Here is a 25,026-nt window from a genome sequence, read left to right as displayed (position 1 = left end):
GTACATGGTTTTGGTCCAGTAAAACCCACACGTTGTAAGGGTAATGGACTGTATGCACAGTATACAGATGTAGTATATGTAGGTCACTGAAGAATGCGTTATATTATTAAAAGAAAGGCCGTTTGTACTGCGTAATGTTTTATATGTCTCCTGACAGGTGGAGCTTACTGGCAATAGCATTTATGAGTATATACATCCTTCTGACCATGATGAGATGACAGCAGTGCTTACAGCACACCAGCCTCTTCATCCTCACCTCTTACAAGGTACTTCCAGGAGATGTGATCAAATTGCAGCTGAAAAGCTAAAAAAGAAAGCTGCATTCAACTCGGCAACCGTATACATTATCCGGTAAAGCTTCATGTACACAAATGCAGAATGGGTACAAAATTGATATTGCAGCTCAGCATTTTGGCTTGTAGCAGCATAGGTAATAAGCAGCACTCCTAGATTTATGGGTACCATTCATCCCAAAGGATCTTGGAACATTTGCAGTTTTAAATTGCAATTCAAACTTTACACAAGGATCATTTCATCCACTCCTGTTACGTAGCCACCTGTGAGGTAGAACATTACAGCTGCATTATACAGTATTTTAGTAGAGGAAGTGAAGAAGAATACGTTAGCCAATAGAAAATATGAGGACATGTCTTAATGCAATTTGTTAAATTTGGAATTTCCCTATGACACCAGAGGGAATACCCTTTCCTTTATGAAGAATGCAATGGGTTCTTTAATAACTGCAAGTGGTCATGACTTTTAGGTTTGGTGCAGGGTTTCTCAAACACGGGTCGCTGCTTGTGTAGGGAAAGCCCTTGGCGGGCCAGGCCGGTCTGGTTACCTGCTCCGTCTGCAGATCCGGCCGATCGCAGCTCCCACTGGCCGCAGTTTGCTGCTCCGGGCCAATGGGAGCTGCTGGAAGCGGTGGCCAGTAAGTCCCTTGGCCCGCGCCGCTTCCAGCAGCTCCCATTGGCCCGGAGCAACAAACCACGGCCAGTGGGAGCCGCGATTGGCTGGACCTGCAGACGGGGCAGGTAACCACACTGTCCCAGCCCGCCAGGGGCTTTCCCTACACAAGCGGTGACCCCTGTTTGAGAAACCCTGGTTTGGTGTCTTACTGAAAAGATAGCGTCTCCAGGAGCAGATTTTTTTTCCCCCTAACATCATACTGGGGTGTTGATTCATTACCAGCTCAGAAGGAAAGTGTCACCTACTGAATTACCAGAGCCGCTACTTGAAGCATGCGGCGGTATAGCGAGGTACTGTGTACTGACCTAGCACAGTACTGCTTAGGATAAAGTTTAGTAAGCAGTCAGGTGTTTCAGAGGAGAAGGCAAAGCACTGTATTGACTATATGAAATACACAGCTCAGACTGGAAACATCTAGTCCACAGTGGGCATGTTCACAGAATTAACACAACTATTAGCGTCGTCCTGCACTTTTTAATATTACATCATCTCATTAACATAACTACTGCCATACTAATAATGTGATACCTATGTTTACCCTATCCCTTTTAGCTAATTTACTTCCCCATGACAATACTTTGAACTTTAAAATAACAGAACCGTTTCAGAATCATCATGTTTTAATACATTTTGACATATTTTTCAAAATTGCTTAAGCAATCAGTTATAGCTTGTTTCCGTCCTGTCAGTATTGGATTGGTTTTCTCAGGACATGGCTACTAATAACATGGTACACTCCAGGCTACTTATGTTGCAGTTCTACTTAGAACGGGACTGTTTTGCTTATATGCATATCTGTGAAATCTCTGCACCTGGGGATCTTGACAGTGTCTCTGTCTGTAGTGACTCCACCAGAATGAACAGAGGTCCTTGTGTACACTCATCTGTTCCTTAAGTAATCAAGCTCTCACTATTTTCCCCCCTGTGTGTTGATGGGTAGCTGGGCTGTCTCAGGTGTTTCAAGTAAATCTCAAGTATCTCTGGCTGTCCATTTTCTCAATATCTGTGTGGATGTAACAACACTAGCTGACTTCCAGCTGGAACTGTCCATTCTGAAATGGACTAGCTGCCCAGCTATCAGGCTGGACAGTGATGTTGTATTTATGTCAAAGTACAGTTTGTTTAATTCTCTTTCCTCCAGTTGTAGTTGTACATCTCATACTTGCTCAGGGCTTGAGTAACTGAACTTCTGTCAGAAGTGAGGTGGTTGTGTGTCTGACCATTTGCATAGGTTCTGGGGGAAATAATCCTTTTGGTGGACTTTTGGGGACCGATGTGTATCTGTCATGTTTATATTTCATTAAGAGATTTTTCTCTCTCTGAATAGCTTGTAGGCAATGTGTTGTTCTGTGGCCATTTTGGCAAGGAGGTTGTGAGTTCAGATGAGGAGGCCTCCACAAATTCTTGAAAACCACATCCATGGTCATGTATTCCATGCCCGGCTGTGATATTTTGGGGAATCTGCTTGTACAACTTATGAATTCTGCTTGATGGTGTGAAGCTCATATTATGAAAATTATTAAAATTGTATCATCTGTGTGGATGTTGAATCCCCCATTTGCTGACAGAGCCATAGAATGTCTATCCCAAACCAGGTCCAATGGAGAGTTATTAACCTTAATGACTGAACAATGGGTATATGAAGGAGGCTGAGTGAAGCTTGTCTGGAGGGTAGGTGGAGAGGGTGCAAAATTCCCAACAGGACAAAGGTGATAAAACAGGGAGTTAAAAAGGACACACTGAAGGAATTTTGGAAGGCTTTGGAGGAAGTTTGAGGCCAGTGAGAAGAAGAGAGAGTGGGGGTCATGGGGGTCAGGGAGATCCAATTTAATGGTCGGGCCAACCAAGGATAGAGAAAGCTAGCTGGGGTAGAGAAGGTTCTGTGTTCCTGAAGAGAAGTCATGAGCTTCGGGGAAGGATTCTGGATGCCCAAGCCAAAAGAACTCTCCAGGGTGGGCAAGGAAAGCTGAGGCAGGGAAATGCATGAGGGGCATAGATTTGTGTATTTCTTATACTGCTGAGTGTTTGGTGTTTTAGGATCTTGTGAAAAGTCTTTGGATCTGTTGGCTCCACTAGCTCTTACCCCAGAAGAGGTAAACTGTAAACCAGGAGGGCTCACACTTTGGAGAGATTCTAAAGTGAGCAAGAGCTGCTGGGGAGTTTGAGGTGGGAGATGACACTAGTTTCAGTTTGTAGGCAACTGGACTGTCAAGTTGCCACTGTCAGACACAGAGGTTTACACCTGGAGTGCATGCCGAGAGAGAGTCCTGAAGGCAGGAACGGTGCCTGCACTTTGCCCAAACCCAGCAAGTTAAAAGCTCATGGGATTAAGCAATTGGATCTTTTCACAGCAGTCTGGTTAGTGTCCAACAGGGGGAGCTTGACTCAGTCTTACACTTGCCAACTTTATTTTGGTAATCATTTATCCAGTGAGCTTGTTAGTTATGAAAGCTCTATGAATTTAGATTAGTGATAAATTAATAGGAATTAGATTGTCAAATTCAAATAAATCCTCTCTTAGGCTCAGTCAGGGTAGAGCTAGGATTTCATGACTGTGGCTTTTTTGTTTGTGCTTGTCTGAAGCAGTATATGTAAGCTCTTATCTCAGTCCCAAACAGAATATCTGCTGTTCCTTGCTTACATTTTTCTAGACCTAGATGACTGGTATTTTCTTTCCCAAATAGCCTCAGGTTGAGGTCTAATTGTGCTCTTTCTTTGGGCTATCCTTGTAAAAAATGTTAATTTCAATTACACACAGTTCTTTGTGTTTCAGTGTGGAATTCTGCTAATTTTATAAATAGCACCATAATAGATACATGCCTCATGGTGAGTTACAGACCTGTTTTCAGGTGGTAGGTGGTCTCTTTATCACTCTGCTAATGGTATCTGCTATGTGTACCTCCTTACCATCTTTATGTTCCACATGACAATGTTTTAGCATCATACACTGGATTCTAGGTGGTGCTAAAGATGGAGTTTTTACCAATCTGCAAATTTGTTTAATCAGCTTCTATATGAATATTTTCTCTTCACTAATCTGTACTGTATTAGTAGAAATTAAGATGAACAGTTGCCAACGTCTTATTTGGAATCTAAGCAGTTTTTTCCTCCTGTGTTGCTTAGGGATCTTGATGCAAAAGCCTTCCTGCAAAAGGCATGACTCTAGGCCTTAGGACAGTGTTTGCCAGATGGTGGATAACGACCATGAGTGTGTTCATGGGAAGATTCTAGATGGGTCGTCATGTCCAGGACCAGATTAACCCATCACTGGGTCTTGGCCTAGGCAAACATACACTTCTCCCCTTCAGGGCAACTGGGCCAAACCAATGGTGCTGCGACACTCTGTGCCAGGTCCCAGTTGTTGGAATGGAGAGTGTGGCCCAGGATCATGGGACAGGAACCGCTGGTGCAGCATGGGCTCAACCTGCCCCCCCAGTCCACAGCAGGCCAGGACTAGGATTGCTGGGCCAGAGCTGAGGGTGGGTCACAAAAAAATACAAAATGGAGCTGGTGGGTTGCCTGAGTGAAGAGTTTGGGAACTAGTGCTTCAGGACATGCATCTGGCTTAGTTAAAATTGATGGAATGGTGTTTATTGTTTAATAGATCAAATTGCTGGTTGACATTTGTATTTTCAATGCCTTTATGGACTCATTAATTATTGAAGTATAGAGTGAAATCCTGGCCCCACTGAAGTCAAGGGGATTTTTGTGATTGACTTTGAAAGTGAGGATTCCATCCAATCAGTGAATTTTGCCATATAGTTTATTATTCAAATAAACTGCTGTTGATCTTCTTTGACTTCAAATAAATCCCTGATGTAAAGGGCATTGCCACTAACGTGTGTGTTGTACCTGAATTAGAAATTAAAGCCACTTTTATCAGTTTATGTCCCAGAGTTATTTTTGACTCTAAATTCAGTTTGTCATTTTCCTTCTCTTTAAAGCTTTCCCAAGTTGTCAGGGTCCCTTGTCCAAATAAAGAGCTCTCCATTATAATTTTGGAGAGATTTACAAGGTTTTAATCTGTAAAGTTACTTTTTGAAGTTTCCCGGGAGCAGACCTAGTACCATACGGCAGTCATTTAAATTAATAATATCTAAAAGTCACCAGCTTACAGCCTTGCTTATTTAACTTTACTTGTCAAAATATATGTCCCACATCTAATATTCAGAACATTATCCAGTGAAAACTAGTTTAACCTGCCAAATCAGCAAAGGAGCAAAAATATTCTACATGATGTAAATAAAGCCATCAAATGCGAACATACATATCTATACTCTCCAATTCTTCTTCAAGATATGCGGTCCCTATGTGGATGCGCATGCACGGGAACTGTTCATAGTAGTGTCCGTTGACCTGCATGTGCGTCGACTGCATGGTGTGTCTGAGGCTTTAAGAGGCTGTGTAGGTCGGCGCTGCTCCAGTTCCTTCTTACTACCACGTGGCCAGAATCAGAATTCCTGTTCTTTGGTGCTCTTAGCTTGCTAAGAGAACTATTCTTCTACATTTTTTCTTTTGTGTATAGTTTTTTCTCCAGTTGTATATACTGTCCATCACATTGATGGCCAGTCAGTTAGATCTCCACCCCTTTGCACTTTCCCTTTGGGACACTTACCCAGCCCAGGGACTCTGCCCCAGCAAGCCAGGTTTAAATACTGTGCTTCTTGCCCCCACTCCTCCATGAGCACCAATGCTGTCTCTACGGTCTGGGCGAAGCCCACGTTGCTGCCCACTGTTCCACCTGTCGCTCCTTCCCATCCCGTATCTGGAAAGCTAGAGAGCTTCACCTGTGCAAGTTCCTTATGGAGAAGGCTATGCGCTCATGTGTGCAATCGGATCTGGCACTGGCAGATCTGTTGGAGGACTGACCAGCATTGGCGGTGAGCACTTTCATGGGACCTTCCCACCCAGCACCACCATCTCATCCACCCAAATCCCACCGTGCACACAAGAAACAAAGGCATGGATGCCAGGGCGGGTCCCCAATGGGGACCGCCTGAAAATGCAGCATAGCCTCCCCCAAGCATGCAGGTTGGGTGAGAAGTTGCGCATTGACCCGGATGCTCCTGCTGCAAAGAGCTCTCATGCAGACTGGATGTCCAAGCACCACGCTGTGCTGGCATCGCCTTCAGCCCTAGTGACTGGCTGGCCGCTGTCAGCTTTGGCATTGTCCACACCACCACGACTGTCCGGACTTTCCCACTCAGCCCTGTGCACTCCGAGACACCTGTCCCCTTTGACGCCAGTGGCTGAGCTGATGCTGCCATTTGGACCCTCTGCCCTTGGACCCTCTGGCTGCTCTCGGGCCTCCATCCCCTTCCACGGAACCTCTCCTGCTCCTGGACTTCCTGGTGTTGTCCCATCCTGTGCTTCTGGTCCCAATGGCCTTGCCTTTGCCGGACCCATCTTCAGACTTGGCCTGGTCTTCAGACCCTGACCCCACCTTCTCGCCGGCATGATCCTACAGCCCGGACCCTAGCAGCCAGCCTTATCCACCGGCCTATGGCCCATTTGCCTATTCATGTTTCCCTTATCCATGGGGAGCACTGATGTTCGGCAACCCCTATGCTTGGCCTTACAGGTCTGCTTGAGACCCATACTCCCAATGCGCCTGCATCACTGTCCATCCCCGACCCACATTGTTCCTTCCTCTGCCTACGAGGGCCCTCAGGACGTTCCCGGCACCATGGGCTCTGTTGGCACCTCCGGTTTCATCCCTCCCTCCTTCTTCCCCGATGACCATGTGTAGTACCAGGCTCTGCTTCATCACATGACGGCAGCCCTCAGTCTGCCTGTGGAGGATGTCCGGGGTCCCCAGAACCAGTTCCGGGACATCCTGCAACCCCCTGGACCTTCCCGTACCGCCTTGCCCATACACAATGCCATCCTCCAACCCACACAGGCTGTTTGGCACATGCTGGCCTCCTGCTCCCCCACCCCTAAGTGGGCAGAGCAACAGTGCTTTGTGCCATCCAAGGGCATGGACTTTTTGTTCACACACCCTCCACCTAACTCCTTTGGTGGTCCACGTGGCTATGGAGCGTGCCTGCCACCAACATTTCTAACCCCCTTTCCCCCCCCCCCCGACTGGGCGGCGAAGAAACTCAACCTTCTTGGGCAAAAGGTCTATTCCACTGTGGATCTCCAGTTCTGCATCACCAGTTAACAGGCCAACCTGGCTACGTACAACTTCCTGGCATACACTAAACTGGCAGACTTCCAGGCCTTCCTTCCTTCCCCCGGCAAAGCAGCAGGACTTTCAAAGTTTCCTTGATGAAGGCAAGCTGGTTGCCAAGGTGGCCTTCCAAGCCATGGTCGATGCCGCCAACACAGCGCCCTGGTCCCTGGCTTCTGCGATAGTGCTCTGCTGTGACTCTTGGCTGCAGTCCACCGGGTTCCCAAAGGCTCTTCAAACTACACTTGAGGACCTCCCCCTTGACAACCATAAGCTTTTCAGTGATAAAACTGATAAAACCCTCCAATTCCTCAAGGACTCCCAGGCCACCCTCCACGCTGGGTATCTATATGCCAGCCCTGACTCACAAGCAACATTGGTCATCCTTCTGCCTCTACCCTCATGCCACCTGCCAACCCGAGCAGTCTCATTACCACCCACGCTCCCAGTGATCCCGATCTGCTGCTGCCACCACCTCTGCCTTCTCGCAACGCCCATTCCAGCAGAACTTTTGAGTTATGGGCCAGAGATATAAAGTAGTAGCCTTTTCCCTCTCTCATGCATTATTTTCCACAGGGTATCATGAAAGAAACATGGTGATCTTTTCTAAGCTCGTACTACAAGAAGACTATAAATACCCGTATTTTAGTAGTTGCCTTCTTTCAGAAGAGATGAAAGATGAGTTAGAGCAATGAAGATGGATTTCATACTTTCACCCCAAGGATAATTAGGGTTACATATACCTAACCATAACTTCACAGAATTGCTTGGAGCATCTTGTTTCGTAGTCATGTGCAATATGAGTGAACAAATGCATAAATTCATTATCCAAAATAGCCAGATGCACTTCATTTACTGCACCATGACATTTATCCTGTCTGTAACAGTTTAAAAAAAAAAAAAAGAACAAATCACCAAATTATAAACAGGCCGTTTTATTTTTAAACAGTGCTCAAAGTCAGACGTATTATCTAATGTACAAGCTAAAGAAGGAAAGCGGATAATTGAAATGACACTTTGTGGAAACTAAAATATAATAAATTTTATTTAAAAAATTCCAGAAACAATATATTCTCTCTAGAGTTTTCTTCATAATGTGTTGCTTGGTTTAGGACCTGCAAGGTTGGTGTTCAGATTGGCTTTATGGTGGTTTTTACATTAACTTCTTTGTGATTTCTCATATATATGGTATTTAATGAGTAGCTGGAATCTATTCAAGCATACTGTACAGAGTTCATTATAGCAGACACATGCACAGGATAATGTGGCAATATGAAGAAATATGAGTGAAATAGAAAAGGCTCCTTGAATTGCAAGAGGAAAACCTGGAATTTAGTAAAGTTTCAGGTTTAAAAATAAACTACAATAAGTCTGAATATATCAAAAACAGCGGGTTCTCTATAATATTAATTGTACTCCTCTGATTAAGTTAGAACAGATGTAGAAAACTGGTCAAAGTACAAAGTCTCACATTTAGGGAAAATTGTATCAGTAAAAATTATTCTTTCTTCAAATAAGTTTTGTATTCCATACACTACCAATAATCATCCCAGGGAACATCTTGATGATTGGCAAACCTGACGAACAAATTCAATTGAGAACACAAGAAGCCAAGAGTCAAACAAACAGGCTACCCTACAAAGACCTTGGAAAGAAGGAGGACTAATGCTACCAAAAATTAAAATATTATCATCCAGAAAACCAAAGCAGAAATTTGCTGTATTGGATAACCCAGGAGAGCGAGCGAGTGTGAGAACTAGATAGAACAGGAATAGTGTTCTACCATCAAACACCACATGATTCCTTGGATTAAGACAATCTCTAGACCGAAAATATTGTGTCTATAGTAAGGCTTTCAAGCGATTAAAAAAATTATTCACGATTAATCACGCTGTTAAACAATAATAGAATACCATTTAAATATTTTGGATGTTTTCTATATTTTCAAATATATTGATTTCAATTACAACACAGAATACAAAGTGTACAGTGCTCACTTTATATTTATTTTTGATTAAATATTTGCACTGTAAAAAACAAAAGAAATAGTATTTCTCAATTCACCTAATACAAGTACTGCAGTGCAATCATTTTATCATGAAAGTTGAACTTACAAATGTTGAATTATGTACAAAAATAACTGCATTCAAAAATAAAACAATGTAAAACTTTAGAGACTACAAGTCCACTCAGTCCTACTTCTTGTTCAGCCAATTGCTCAGACAAACAAGTTTGGTTACAATTTGCAGGAGATAATGCTGCCCGCTTTTATTTACGTCACCTGAAAGTGAGAACAAGTGTTCGCATGGCACTGTTGTAGCCGACATTACAAGATATTTACATGCCAGATGCACTATAGATAAATATCCCTTCATGCTAAAACCACCACTGCACAGGACCTGTGTCCATGCTGATGACGGGTTCTGCTCTATAATGATCCAAAGCAGTGCGGACCGATGCATGTTCATTTTCATCACCTGAGTCAGATGCCACCAACAGAAGGTTGATTTTCTTTTTTGGTGGTTCGGGTTCTATAGTTTCTGCATCAGAGTATTGCTCTTTAAAGACTTCCGAAAGCATGCTCCACACCTCATCCCTCTCAGATTTTGGATGGCACTTCAGATTCTTAAACCTTGGGTTAAGTGCTGTAGCATATCTGGCACAATGCACATAAATGCCTTGCAATGCTGGCTACAAAAGTGCCATGTGAACACCTGTTCTCACTTTCAGGTGACACTGTAAATAAGAAGCAGGCAGCAGTATCTCTGTAAACGTAAACAAACTTGTTTGTCTTAGGGATTGGATGAATAAGAAGTAGGACTGAGTGGACTTGAAGGCTCTAAAGTTTTACATTGTTTTGTTTTTGAATGCAGTTATGTAACAAAAAAAATACATTTGTAAGTTACATTTCACGATAAAGAGATTGCACTACAGTTCTTGTATGAGGTGAACTGAAAAATACTATTTCTTTATCATTTTTACAGTGCAAATATTTGTAATAAAAAATAAAGTGAGCACTGTACACTTTGTAATGTGTTGTAATAGAAATCAACATATTTGAAAAGTAGAAAAACGTCCAAAATATTTCATAAATTTCAATTGGTATTCTATTGTTTCATCACAATTTTTTTAGTTAATCACGTGAGTTAATTGCAATTAATCGACAGCCCTAATCTGTAATAATATATAACCACCCTTTTCTGAGAGCAACAATAGAGGCATGGGATAACAAAAATTAAGCCCAGACCAATTACCTCTAATGTCCATAGTATATAACACCAAATTCAACCCTAATAAAACTCTGGGAAACTTTTTAAAACCTGGCATTGTAGTTGTATTACAAGAGTTAGGCAACTACTCAGAGACGTTACATTCAGATAACATGAAGAAAAAAATCAGCTTTCAAGAAATACGGAAGTTCCATTGTACTGTACCAATATCTGCAATTGCAACATTTTTCAACACTTCATCTTAAAGGTAAATCTGAGAAAAAAATTAACAGTGAAAAATTACTTGTCACTATTATGAAGCACAAGGATCTAATTCCACCTTATAAAATTATTTTCAGTTTTTACTTAGAGAAAACACACTTTTCATGAAGAGGTGGAATGCAGATTTGTGCAAGGGAATTAAGGATGAGGATTGGGAGAGTATTTGGAACAGCAGTCCCTATACTTCAACATACGCATTCATAAAAGAAAACTATGTTAAAGTCATCTATGGTACAGGCATGGGCAAATGCTGAAATGAGTGTTATGAAGTGGGCTGGTTTCTTCACATATGGTGGATCTGTCCAAAAATTCAGACACTTTGAAAAAGAGGTTGGAAACTCCTTTAAGGAGATGACAGGTGTTTTTGTGAATTTTCCCCAAAAGTTCTGTGCTGTATAACAGACACAAAGAAATGATTACCCATTTGATAGTTGCAGCAAGAATCATAATTGTAAGGTGGTGGAAGAGATGTGACTCCTCTAAATCAATTGACTCGTCCCAAAAAGTATGGGAAATAAGAGTATTAGAAAAGCTGACCCATCAAGTCAAAGTTCTATAGGGAAGAAGATAAAAACTTGGTGGAATTTCCCTGGAGAGAATCATTCCTCACCATGAAACTTGAGAGATTGAGAACTTTTTAATTTTTAATATTGAGGAAGGGAGAAATTGTTAAACTGCCACCTTACTAGTTTGCCACTGCCCTATTGTTACAGACTCATGAAGGCCAGGCTGTGTATTGGAACTATTGTGTACACAAAACATATTCTCGATAGAATTGTAAAGTTAGTGCTACAGAAATATTTCTGATAAAATGTATTAGCTCTGTTGCTTAAGACCCTGCTTCCACTTCCACAAATGATCTTTAGAAAATAACTTGTCATAAAAATTGCTGTTCATCATCCATCTGGGTGTTTATATGGCCCCCATCACCATCTGCTCATTAATGGTTGTGAAGTTATCCTCACATCCCTGTGAGGGAGGAAAGTATTGTCCCTAATTTACAAACAGGGAACTGAGGCAGAGTTAGTGACTTGCTCAAGCTCACATAGGGAGCCAGTACCAAAGCCATGCACTGAACTCAGACCCACCCAAATCCCATGCCTTAATCCCAGGACCATTCTTCTATCATAGAGATGCATACTGTATAGCGTCCGCCCACCTACTTGTTATATCATTATTTAAACTTGATAGTAGATATGCCAGTTCGTTAAAGTGCCTATTGTTCCCACAAGAAACTAATTTGCATTAGTAAGTTAAATGGATAATTCCAATGTTTTGCCGGAATTCCAGTGCAATTTAATAATATTGTAAAAAATCCTAAATTGGCCTTTAAAAATATTTTATTGAACATTAAAAGTAAAACCATAATTCTGAAATAATACAGAGGGTGGCATTTTGGCATGAAGTGACAGTAAGTTGTAAGGAAATTCTTGGGCCTTCAGTTCAATGAACAGGAAAAGCAGTTGATTTGAAAGGTTGATGATACTAGGTGAGATTCAATGTGTATTGCATTTTTTCCTTTAAGCATAGCTCTAACACAGGGGTGTCCAAACTACGGCCCGCGGGCCAACTGCGGCCCACGGGTCAGTTTTTATTGGCCCGCAGCAAATTCTGAAAATATAATTGAATATGGCCCGCACATGGCGCTTGAGCTCAACTCTGTTGCACTTCTCAGTTTCAACACTAGATGGAGCCAGTCACAGAAAAGGTGCTTCTCCACTAAACAAAATTAAGCAAAGAAAAATAGTTACCACGAGTCACCAGAAATGGCAGCACCGAAGAAACGCAAGATAGCAAGTGAGTGTAGAACAGGGGTGGGCAAACTATGGCCTGCAGGCCACATCCGACCCGCGGGACCGTCCTGCTGAGCCCCCGAGCTTCTAGCCCGAGACGCCGCCCCGGCCCCTCCACACTGTTCCCCTCGCCCACAGCCTCAGCTCGCTCGCTCGCTCCACTGCCGGAGCCGGCACAAGGCTCTGCTGTGAGCTCCTTGGGCAGTGCAGCTGCAGAGCCCGGCCTGACCCAGTGCTCTGAGCTGCGCGGTGGCGGTGGTGGCATGTCCCGGCTCCAGCCGGGTGGCGCGGCTGTAACACTGCCAGCCACTGGTGCTCCAGGCAGCACGGTAAGGAGGCAGGGAGCAGGGTGGGTTGGATAGAGGGCAGGAGAGTCCGGGGTGGTGGTCAGGGGGCGGGGGTGTGGATAGGGGTTGGGGAACAGGGGTTGAATGGGGCAGGGGTCCCGGGGATAGTCAGGAAGGAGGGGGTTGGGTGGGGTGGCAGGGGGCAGTGAGGGGCAGGGGTTCTGGGGGCAGTCGGGGACAGGGAGAAGGGGTGGGTGGATGGGGCAGGGGTCCCGGGGGGTAGTCAGGAAGGAGGGGGGTTGGGTGGGGTGGCAGGGGGCAGTGAGGGGCAGGGGTTCTGGGGGCAGTCGGGGACAGGGAGAAGGGGTGTGGATGGGGCAGGGGTCCCGGGAGGGCCGTCAGGAGTGAGAGGAGGGGGGGGAGGGGGCCGCCGGGGCCCCGGGGCAGTCCGGGGACAGGGAGCAGGTGTGTGTGGATGGGGCAGGGGTCCCAGAGGGACCATCAGGGAATGGGGCAGTTGGATGGGGCAGGAGTCCTGGCCGGGGGGGGTGGTAGATAGGAGGTGGGGGCTGGGCCATGACCCCCTCCCCTAACCGGCCCTCCATACAATTTACGAAACCCGATGCGGCCCTCAGGCCAAAAAGTTTGCCCGCCCCTGCTCTAACATGAAAAGTGCTTCCTTTTTCTGCAGATGTTTTCTAGGATTTTTAAATAGAGTATAATGCAGAGAGTTAATAGTTTCTATGTAGCATCTGAAGCTAAAGTAACTGTAGGTGTTATCTGGGTGAAAGGTGTATAAAAATACACAGCACAAAATTTGCAGTAAAGTCAAATTAAGACAGGTTGTTAGAACGATATACTAGGGGCTAATCCAAAGCCCATTGAAGTCAATGGAAAGACTCCAATTGACTTCAATGGGCTTTGGATCAAGCTCTAAGGCTGGGAAGAAATCAGTGTGTTGAAACTTACCTGAAAATACCTTTTTGAAGTGCCCATTCATTGAAGTACAGAGTGAGATTCCTTTGCTGCTTCTGTCAATTCCTGCCAAAATGGTAGTTTGTGACACTGCACCCCATATTCTTCGTAGTGATATTATATGATTCTAGCATAATTATGATGTATCTTATGCAAGATAAGTCATGTGAGGTATAATTAGAAAGATTATGATTTGCTGAATATGATTCTTATTTGTATGCATGTATCATTTTTGTATCTGAAGCTATAAATATGACTATGTATCTGTACTTAAAATGTAGCTACACCTGGGTAACGCTCACTACAAAAGATGCTTTCAGTCGAGATAGTGGGTGGGGAAATGCCTATTCAGGGTAATGGGCCATCAGGAAAAACAATAGGCCTTAGGAGAATCTTTTCCCCCAGCTGGGGAGCCTTCCTGAGAACACTCCAAACAGCCTGTAAGTAATGGCTGCTATGACTCTACAAGGTCATGTGACCAGGCCACATGATTCTGGACTCCCATCTTGGGATGTCAGTATTTTCCCACAAACCGGCCTGGGAACCAAACTTTGAAACAAAGGGTTCCTGCTGTATGCTAAAGCCATATAAGGCAGGGAGTGACGTCATCTGGGGTTCTTCACTCCCCACACAAGAAGACTCCTGGAAACACCCGAGGAACAAAGACTGAACTGGGGGAAGTGCTGGACCCAGGCTAAAGGGGTTTCTAGCCTGTGGATGAATGAAACACTTGGGGATTCCAAGCTGTAAAACAAGTGCAGCTTGCCCCTCAAGAATCTGCAGCCTGCTTGTATCATCCGTCAGGGTGAGAATCTGCTAATTCATATCCAGTCTATTTAGTATATTAAGCTTAGTTTGCGTGTTTTATTATTTGCTAGGTAATCTGCTTTGATCTATTTGCTATCACTTAAAATCAGTCTTTTGTAGTTATAAATGTATTTTATGTTTTAATCCAAACCAGTGAGCTTTGACTGGAGTGCTTGGGGAAAATCTCTGCTTGGTTACCATTGTTCTCTTCACATTGAGGGAGAGGCGGACTGGGTATTAAACCCAAATACCGGCCAGATTTGACCAGGGCAGGACAGTACTGCTCTGGGGTCCTAGGCTGGGAAGCTGGTGGTTAGAGACACTGCATGTAACTGCAGCTGGGTGAGTCCCTACTTGTGTGAATGCTGGTGAAAGTGCAGGCTGGAGGGCTTTGCAACTTGTCACAACAGCACAGTGTGAGAGGGAGCCCAGGCTGATCGGTCAGAGGGCTCTGTGGTATCCCAGTTCCACATGGCACCCTGGGGGAAACCCGTCACTGTAGTGTTCATAGCAAAAAGTTGGAACTGTTGACTATCTTTGTATGTATTAGAACTGCAGTAGGTATTTCTCAAAAAAAATTGCTACATGAGGATTTTAAATTTTTAAAAGAAGGTAGTTATGCACCTGAGCAGGGCTTAATTAAAAAAAACAGTGACTTTTCCATTAAAAACATTTTGCTTAAAAACTTCTCTTAAGAGGAGTCTGCTTGTTGGTGCCCTGAATAGGTAGCAACTTGATAATGTGTCTAGGCTTGCAAGTTTTGGCCTAATGACTGGCAGTGTACAGTGAGATTACAACATGAACTTTCCGATAAGTTTCCTATTCTTTCGCTGCTTCCAAGATATTGATCCATGGTTTACCTGTTGCCTTTAGATCCTGCCATATGCGAGACTGAATTTGTAAACCCTGCCCTTGAGGCCAGCAGAGGCTAAGATGTCACTGCTCAATGGAAAGGCCTTTTATGTAAAGCTTGGAGACTCAATGCCTTTGACATTCTGGGGTTCACCCAGGCCAGTAAGGGGTTCTGTCATTGTCTGCCTTGTAGCCCTGGATGTCTTGTGACTGTGCAGCTTTGGTTCAGAGCTCTCACCTCAACAGCCTGCCAGGAGGCCACAAGCCTCACCCTGGCTTTGCCCAACTTGGATACACCTTGCAAACTGACATTAGTACCCTTCCAGGCCTGAATTCACCCCCAAATCATCCTTCTGCAGGATCTGGTTCCTCTCATTAGACCCTCTCAGAAAAAGCATTAGGTTCGCTGCCTCTACAGAGACAGTAGAGCTTTCCAACCTGCCAGCTTAACACAATCACACACTTTACTGAACTTTACTAGCACTGATGATTTATAATGACAACAAAACACATTTTATTAACAAAAGAGGATGGATTAAGTGATGCCAAGTAAAAGGAATAAAGGTAGAGATGGTTGAAAGCAAATGAAAGTGAACACTTCATCTAGAAGTCTAAAACTTAATCTAGCAAGATACACTCTTTGTTCACGACAGTTTCTCTCTCCTCCACTGTCTTCTTTCCAGATTTTTACTGGCTGGCCTGACCAGGACTCATCACAGAACTCAAATTGAGCTGTACAGTCACAAGACATACAGGATTACAAAGCAGGCATTGACTGAACCCCTGACTGGCTTGAGTGAACTCCAAAATGTAACACCCCCCAACTCTTTTAACCTTTAAAATAAATCACAACTATCAGTGACCTTGGCAGAGACAGCTGTCCATGGATGGGGACAAAGATGTGTCACGGCCATCTTCCTAATGCCTTCTTTCCCTAAAAATAATGACAATACAAAGGTTAATATAAATGGCTGCAAATACTTAGGTTAAATGGTCAAAGTCAACATTATGCGTGATTTTTTTTGAAACCTATATTAATAACTAAAACACTATGGGTTTATGCTTTCAGAGTATGAAATAGAGAGATCATTTTTTCTCCGGATGAAGTGTGTCTTGGCCAAGAGGAATGCAGGCTTGACATGCAGCGGCTACAAGGTAACATGCTGAAGCCTTTCCTTGTTCAAAGAGTAACAGGTTTTATTATATGGGTAGTTGTAAAACAAAGTTGACTACTGAAAAGAGTCAGAATACCACCACTGGGTACAGATTTTCTTATTAATGCAAAAGTACACCCTGAAGCTATGTGCCAGATTTTGATACCCATGCTCATGCTGACTAGTACCTATCTCCACAGGTAATCCCATTGATTTGAATTAGATTATTCCCTGTACTGTTCAGGATGAGTAAGGGTATCAGAATATGGCCCCATCTGCCTGTATATCTCAGTTCAGGATTGATGTCTACCACAGTCTCAGGTTTATTTATCAACCTCTTAGCATACATTGTTTTAATAGTTACTGCATTTGAGCATGGGTGATGGTAAATACTGTAATCCTACATTAGCACCTGCCATTCAAGCATATATTTTCAGCTTTACTTTCTGCATTTATTCTCCCATAAGCTAAACAACATATTTCTGCTACCTAAACAGCAGCTGAGAAAGGCACCTTACACACAGTTCTCCTGAAAATAAATGACGTATTCAACAGCAAGAGAGAGAACACCTTAGAGTGACTTGCTATTCTTTTAGAATTCTTCCAAGGTGCAGAAATTTACCTACCCTTTTAAACTTGAACAATTATTCCTGACAGTGTAGTCCTGGCTGCTCAACTGTCCTGCAATGTACATTGTTCTAATTCATAATCTATATTTAAACAATTAAAAAAAAAGTAGGTGGTGACATCCCTTTGTTTCTTAGATTACAATTTGTCAGCAAGCGGAGTCATGTGCCATTTTCTCCCTTGAAGCCCTATTACCTGATTACAGTGTATATTGTTTAAAGATGTGATTTTTCTGCAGTGCTCAGCATTGCCCTAACTGTGCTCTCATCAGTCAATGATTTCAAGGTTAGGCCAATGCTGAGCACTTCAGAAAGTACCACCTGAGTAGCCTAAGAGCAAGGGAAACCAAATATGCCTAATTGTGAGGGAACGAGGAGGCTCTGATGGGAGATATTAAGTAAGTTATCACTGGGTTATTATTGACTACCATATTAATTAATGTTTGAATGGGGAGCCTTAAGAGGAATCTATTTTTAGATATATAGATAATGGATTGCCAAGGATTGCTTAAGGCAGTGGACATACTCTCCTTTTTACTGGAAGAATGTACAAGTTAAAACAAAGGAAATATACAAATAAACTGATGGATATATAGAATGTGGTTTTGATACTTGTGGAGTTTCCCACATGATATTTGGGACTGAGCCTTGCAAGAGTGTGCATAGCCAAATAGTAGCCGTTAGAAACTAAGAATATTTATGTTCCTCAAAAGAGTTTCTAAGAGCATTTTGCATTTACCTTTATTGCCCCGAATCATTATGTATCCCTTGTTACAGCCTAATAGCTTATTTTTAGCATCCGATATACGCATGCAACTCTCATGGATGGCAACTGGAATTGTGTACACGTATATCAGGCTAGAATTTGGCCCCTAGACATTGGCACTGTTAATTTGTCAACAGGGGTCACTAATCCTGACTGGAAAGAAACAACACTTTTAATATGTCTAAATATATATTTAATCATTTATAATTAGGGCTACATTCATAAGTCTCTTAAAATGTATCTCTCTTTCATAATGAAGAACAAATTCAATAGAAGTAGTTTTGATACATCAAACTGTCTGTTAAAGTATAGCTTGGAATATGTATGTCTGTTGCATGATTAAGTCACCATCAAAGGCAAATTTCAGTTTATTTGGTTAATGCACAATAACTTTCTTATTGTATCTACATTAAATGTATATTAGATAACCTTAATTTAAAGCATTAACTGGAGAGCAGTCCATATGGCACCAGGGCTCTTGCATTTTAATACCAGATTACTATGTGCTGGTGACAGTAACACAGGTACACAGCATCACTGCAGCTCTGCTTACAAATAAGACACTTAACAGTCTTAAACTATGCAGCCAGACAAATGGTGTTAAGAGAAATTGTTTGTATCACCATTGAAATAGATGCAGCAGAGGCTGAGAAATAGATGCTCTCAAGATGCTCTCTTGACCTGTAAGACCTCTTCCTTTACCTTCAAATATCTACTATGCTTTCTTTCCATGCCAGGTGATCCACTGCAGTGGCTATTTGAAGATACGTCAGTATATGCTGGACATGTCCTTGTATGATTCCTGTTACCAAATTGTAGGACTGGTGGCTGTGGGTCAATCTTTACCTCCCAGCGCAATCACTGAGATCAAGCTTCACAGTAACATGTTCATGTTCAGAGCAAGTCTGGACTTAAAACTTATATTCCTAGATTCCAGGTAAGCAAAATGATTTGGTTTCCATCATATAGCATCTGGAAGTTAAGTTTTGTCAAACTATAGGGGTTTCTAAATACTTCAATATACTTAAATTTTAGTATATTTTAACTATGACATCATTAACATTGAACTTGAGCACTGTAAATGTATGCAGAACTTTCAAAATGACTCCATAAATAAGGCAATATTTTATCTTCAAAATATCAAGCCTACGGAACCTGATTCTAATCTATAGTTATTTGTGTTATGGTAGTGTCCAGAGGCCTCATTAGGGTAGGCAGTGTACAAACACAGTAAAACACTTCATGTCCTGAAGAGTTTACCATGTTAACAGGCAGGACAGATAAAAGGTGGGAGAAAGGAAGCATTATTGTGCCTGTTTTACAGGTAGAGAACTGAGTCACAGAGAGATTAGGTGACTTGACCGAGGTAACACAGGAAATCCATGGGAACCCAGTCTCCCAAGTCCTAGTTCAGTGCCTTAGCTGTGAGACCAGCCTACCTATCTAATGTCCCTAACCTTGGCTACATTATGGGTTTATGAAAAGATACGAGTGAGTTAAGTCAAATGGCCATTTTAAAAAAAACCCAAGACATTAAATCTCTTCAGAAAAATAACTATTGGGACAGCTTGCAAGATTGCCTAGTGCACAAGCTCTGCCTGGATTTATGTGAAATAGGCAATAGAACCATCTCAGCACACTCTACCGATACAACCCATGTGGATGCCTGAAAGAACTCCCACATGGGCAATGGAAAAGCACAAATCTGAGCTCAAAGAAACACATGAAGTGACTAATTAATCTCTTTTCAACATATAATTATGCCTTACAATATACTTTGATCTGTATAGTCCATTTTTAGATGTCCCAAGGGAAGAACTTTCCAGCAAATTTTCAGTCTTACAGGTTTGACTACCAACAGGCAGATAATTCTAACTCACGCCTGCCCCACCTCCCAAAAAAAAACCCACCCCACAGTACTAGGACTGTGAAACAAGATTTGACCTACTTGGTGACTTCTGTGACATGCTAGAGTTTCAAGGAAAAGAAATGATATTCATACATAATGGTAAAAAAGTCCATGACCAATACATTGGAGAAGTTTTGCAGGGCAATTTAAACACTCAAAAGCATGCTGTCTTTCCAGGCTAAGCTCAATGAGGCCCTGTGCTGAAATGCAAGTTACAATTTGTTTTAGGAATCCTCTCTCTTTTTTGGCATGTTTAATGCAATGCATCCAATATTGCTAAGCACTGAAAGCTGGTCTACGCTATCAAGTTAAGTTGAGTTAACTATGGTTGCTCAAGGCTGTGAAAAATTTCGCATTATGTCTGATCTAGTTAAGCAACCTAAGCCCCAGTATGGACACTGTTAGGTCGCCAGAAGAAGTCTTACATTGACCTAACTACCGCCTCTTGGATAGATGGTTTTACTCCAGTGATGGAAGAACCCCTTCTATCACTGTAGTAAGTGTCTATACTACAGTGGTGCAACTGCAGTGCTGAAGCGGTGGTGCTGTAGCATTTCTAGTGTAGATACAACCTAAGGCTCAATAATATGCCTGTACATGGCAGAGCTAAGATAGGATGAGGAAGAGGTGCTCTAATGGGACCTCAATAGGCCTTCTAGTCTAGTCCCCTGCACTCATGGCAGGACTAAGTATTCTGTAGACCCATCCCTGACAGGTATTTGTCTAACCTGCTCTTAAAATCTCTGATGACAGAGATTCCACAACCTCCCCAGGCAATTTATTCCACTGCTTAATTACCCTGACAGTTAGGAAGTTTTTCCTAATGTCCAACCTAAAATGCCTTTGCTGCGATTTAAGCCCGTTGCTTCTTGTCCTATCCTAAGAGATTAAGGAGAACAGTGTTTCACCCTCCTCCCTGTAACAACCTTTTATGTACTTGAGAACTGTTGTCCCCCCTCAGTCTTCTCCAGACTAAACCCAATTTTTCAATCTCCCCTCATAAATCATGTTTTCTAGACTGCTAATAATTTTTGTTGCTCTTAGAATCATAGAATCTCAGGGTTGGAAGGGACCTCAGGAGGTCATCTAGTCCAACCCCCTGCTCAAAGCAGGACCAAACCCAACTAAATCATCCCAGCCAGGGCTTTGTCAAGCCTGACCTTAAAAACCTCTAAGGAAGGAGATTCCACTACCTCCCTAGGTAACCCATTCCAGTTCTTCACCACCCTACTAGTGAAAAAGTTTTTCCTAATGTCCAACCTAAACCTCCCCCTCTGCAACTTGAGACCATTACTCCTTGTTCTGTCATCTTCTACCACTGAGAACAGTCTAGATCCATCCTCTTTGGAACCCCCTTTCAGGTAGTTGAAAGCAGCTATCAAATCCCCTCTCATTCTTCTCTTCTGCAGACTAAACAATCCCAGTTCCCTCAGCCTCTCCTCATAAGTCATGTGCTCCAGCCCCCTAATCATTTTTGTTGCCCTCCGCTGGACTCTCTCCAATTTATCCACATCCTTCTTGTAGTGTGGGGCCCAAAACTGGACACAGTACTCCAGACGAGGCCTCACCAGTGCTGAGTAGAGGGGAATGATCACATCCCTCGATCTGCTGGAAATGCCCCTACTTATACAACCCCAAATGCCATTAGCCTTCTTGGCAACAAGGGCACACGGTTGACTCATATTCAGCTTTTCGTCCACCGTAACCCCTAGGTCCTTTTCTGCAGAACTGCTGCCCAGCCATTCGGTCCCTAGTCTGTAGCAGTGCATGGGATTCTTCCGTCCTAAGTGCAGGACTCTGCACTTGTCCTTGTTGAACCTCATCATATTTCTTTTGGCTCAATCCTCTAATTTGTCTAGGTCCCGCTGTATCCTATCCCTCCCCTCCAGCGTATCAACCACTCCTCCCAGTTTAGTGTCATCTGCAAACTTGCTAAGGGTGCAGTCCACACCATCCTCCAGATCGTTAATGAAGATATTGAATAAAACCGGCCCCAGCACCGACCCTTGGGGCACTCCACTTGATACCGGCTGCCAACTAGACATGGAACCATTGATCACTACCCGTTGAGCCCGATCATCTAGCCAGTTTTCTATCCACCATACCGTCCATTCATCCAGCCCATACTTCTTTAACTTGCTGGCAAGAATACTGTGGGAGACTGTATCAAAAGCTTTGCTAAAGTCCAGAAATAGCACATCCACTGCTTTCCCCTCATCCACAGAGCCGGTTATCGCATCATAGAAGGCAATTAGGTTAGTCAGGCATGACTTGCCCTTGGTGAATCCATGCTGACTGTTCCTGATCACTTTCCCCTCCTTTAAGTGGTTCAGGATTGATTCCTTGAGGACCTGTTCCATGATTCTCTGGATTTTCTCCAGTTTGTCCACATCTTTCCTGAAATGTGGCACCAAGAATTGGCCACAATACTTAAGTTGAGCCTAATTAGGGCAGATAACGGAAGAATTCTCATCATGTGATTCTAAGTGGAATTGCCTGGAGGCATGAGAGTCTATCCAGAGGTGCTGATAGAAGCACAGTGAACAAAAGCTCCTGTTACACCATTGAAAAAGATAATGCCAGCGCTGTCACCACACTTGCCAGGAAGCACAAAGGTGCGGTCCTGCCCCTGTCCCACAAAGATGAACTTCTGGAATATCAAGCATTGTCGGTAATGCTGGCCAGCGTCTTTCCCCTAGCACTCCCCAGCCCAGCTGTCCAGATTATCATTACTTCCTGACAGGAAGGTATTCCTCTGCACTCTCTCCGACTCCCACCTGTAGTGTACCCACACAGAAAGGGCATAATCCATGCCCTAAATGGTAATAGGAGAAAACAACTAAATATATCAGCTTTAAGGAGAAATAGTTTTGATAGTTTAGTGTAAGAGTTAATTCCAGCCCACAAAAGTGATCTGTGGCTGCTGCTTTACTTGTATGCATCCATTCATTCTCACAATTTCAAGGGACACTGGAGGGGAGATGAGATGAGATAATTTTGGCCAGCTCTGTTCCCCTTTCTGTTTAACTTGTTCACACACTCAGAGTCCCTTTTACATCCCAAGATGGAAACCAGGGATGTTTGGCGTAGAAACTCAGCTCCAGAATCAAACTTCTCCAAATTCTGAGTGTGTTCAGATCAGGGGTTTGTTTGACCATTCTAGGGGTAGCTGCAAAACTAGGGATACAGATCCAACAGCTGGAGATATTCAGCTCCAGGATTTTGATTTGAGCCCATCTTTGATCATTAGTTAAGCAAGAAAGCCACATGAAATCACTCTCCATTTTAATGGCACTGAGATCTGAGTGACTGATGTAAATGAGATCTAAACAGGGCTTAAGGTGGAGTAGTTCAATGCACCTCTCACAGTTACAGGGTGAACTGTGCCTTAGACCCCTTTTAATCACTCTCCAGTGCACCCCTTATGTGACAGGCCTGGCTTTGTACACCTCACCCTGGGTGGAACCTTGTGGTCCAGCCACTCTTAGATGGGTCTCTGGGGCTGTTTCTCAACTGTGTTAATGTGACAGGCCCAGCTGAGTTTGGCACCTCTCAGCCCTTTCACTGCTGGAACCTGTGACCAGAGAGTAGATTAAAATGACTGAGATGGGGCCTTCAGAACATAAGAACGGCCATATTGGGTCAGACCAATGGTCCGTCTAGCCCAGTATCCTGTCTACCAACAGTGGCCAGTTGCCCTGTTCTGGGTGTCCCTAAACCTCCAACTGACAGAAGCTGGGACTTTGATGACAGGGGATGGATCATCTGAAATTGCCCTGTTCTGGGTGTTCTTAAACCTGCAATTTCAGATGATCCATCCCCTATCATCAAAGTCCCAGCTTCTGTCAGTTGGAGGTTTAGGGACACCCAGAGCAAGGAGTTGTGTCCCTGACCATCAGCTACTAGCCATTGATGGACCTATCCTCCATGAACTTATATAATTCTTTGTTGAATCCAGTTAGCATTTTGGCCTTTACAGTATCTCATGGCAACAAGTTGATTGTGCGTTGTGTGACGAAGTTCTTCCTTTTTGTTTGTTTTAAATCTGCTGCTTATTAATTTCATCGGGTGATGTCTATATGAAGGGGTTATGTAAAGGACTAAATAACATTTCCCTAATTCGCTTTCTCCAAACCATTCATGATTTTATAGACTTCACCATTCTTGATTTTATTGACCATTATTATATTCTTCCTTAGCCATCTCTTGTCTAAACTGAACAGTCCCAGTCTTTTTAATCTCCCCTCGTATGGAAGCTGTTCCATATCCCTAATCATTTTTATTGTCTTACTATCTCTTCTTTGAGATGGGTGACCTGAATTGCACACAGTATTCAGAGTGTGGGCGTACCATGGAAGTATATAGTGGCATTATTATATTTTCTGTTTTATTATCTATCCCTTTCCTAATGGCTCCTAACATATTGATAGATTTATTTAACTGCCACTGCACATTGAGTAGGTGTTTTCAGAGAACCATCCATGAGGACTCAAAGGTCTCTTTCCTGAGCGATAACATATAATGTAATCCCCATCAAGGTGTATGGATAGTTGGGATTATTTATGCATTTCCCCAAAACTACAAAGCCCATAGAGCAGGGGTAGCCAACCTGTGGCTCCGGAGCCACATGCGGCTCTTCAGAAATTAATATGCGGCTCCTTGTATAGGCACCGACTCTGGGGCTGGAGCTACAGATGCCAACTTTCCAATGTGCCAGGGGGTGCTCACTGCTCTGCCACAGGCCCTGCCCCCACTCCACCACTTCCTCTGAGCCTGCCATGCCCTCGCTCCTCCCCCTTTCCCCCAGAGCCTCCTGCATGCCACGAAACAGCTGATCGGGAGGTGCGGGAAGGGAGGGGGAAGTGCTAATTGGTGGGGCTGCCAGTGGGCAGGAGGTGCTGGGAGCTGGCGGGGGGAGCTGCTGATGTATTACTGTGGCTCTTTGGCAATGTGCATTGGTAAATTCTGGCTCCTTCTCAGGCTCAGGTTGGCCACCCCTGCCATAGAGCAAAGGATAAAACAAATTGAAGTCCTATACCTCTGGGTCTGGTACATCTTAATCTTACCTTGCCAGCTTTTGTTATTCCCCCTCAGCCCAGCTAACAACCCAGCTCTTGCTGAGAGAAAAATCTGTTCTGAACATGTAGGCTGTCCCTGTCTCTTTTTTCCTTGTCAACCTGTCAGCTTTTACGGATACCCTGGGCAGCCACCAGGCCACTCAA

At 43.5% G+C, this 25,026-nt stretch overlaps 1 protein-coding gene across 4 annotated transcripts in view; it reads left to right on the top strand.

Moving 5' to 3' along the window:
• The window catches only part of SIM2 (SIM bHLH transcription factor 2), a 71,455-nt gene that overhangs the window by 23,827 nt on the left and 22,602 nt on the right, over positions 1–25,026 (top strand). For all 4 annotated transcript variants that reach the window (XM_039514995.1, XM_039514965.1, XM_039514976.1 and 1 more), the window contains exons 4-6: positions 158–266; positions 16,419–16,504; positions 18,633–18,832. In XM_039514995.1, the coding sequence (XP_039370929.1) occupies positions 158–266; positions 16,419–16,504; positions 18,633–18,832 (395 nt within the window). The remainder of the gene's footprint in view (positions 1–157; positions 267–16,418; positions 16,505–18,632; positions 18,833–25,026) is intronic.

Source organism: Mauremys reevesii, linkage group 1 (genome assembly GCF_016161935.1).
Source record: "Mauremys reevesii isolate NIE-2019 linkage group 1, ASM1616193v1, whole genome shotgun sequence".
Taxonomy (NCBI): Eukaryota; Metazoa; Chordata; order Testudines; family Geoemydidae; genus Mauremys; species Mauremys reevesii.
This window is presented reverse-complemented; position numbering and strand designations above follow the sequence as displayed.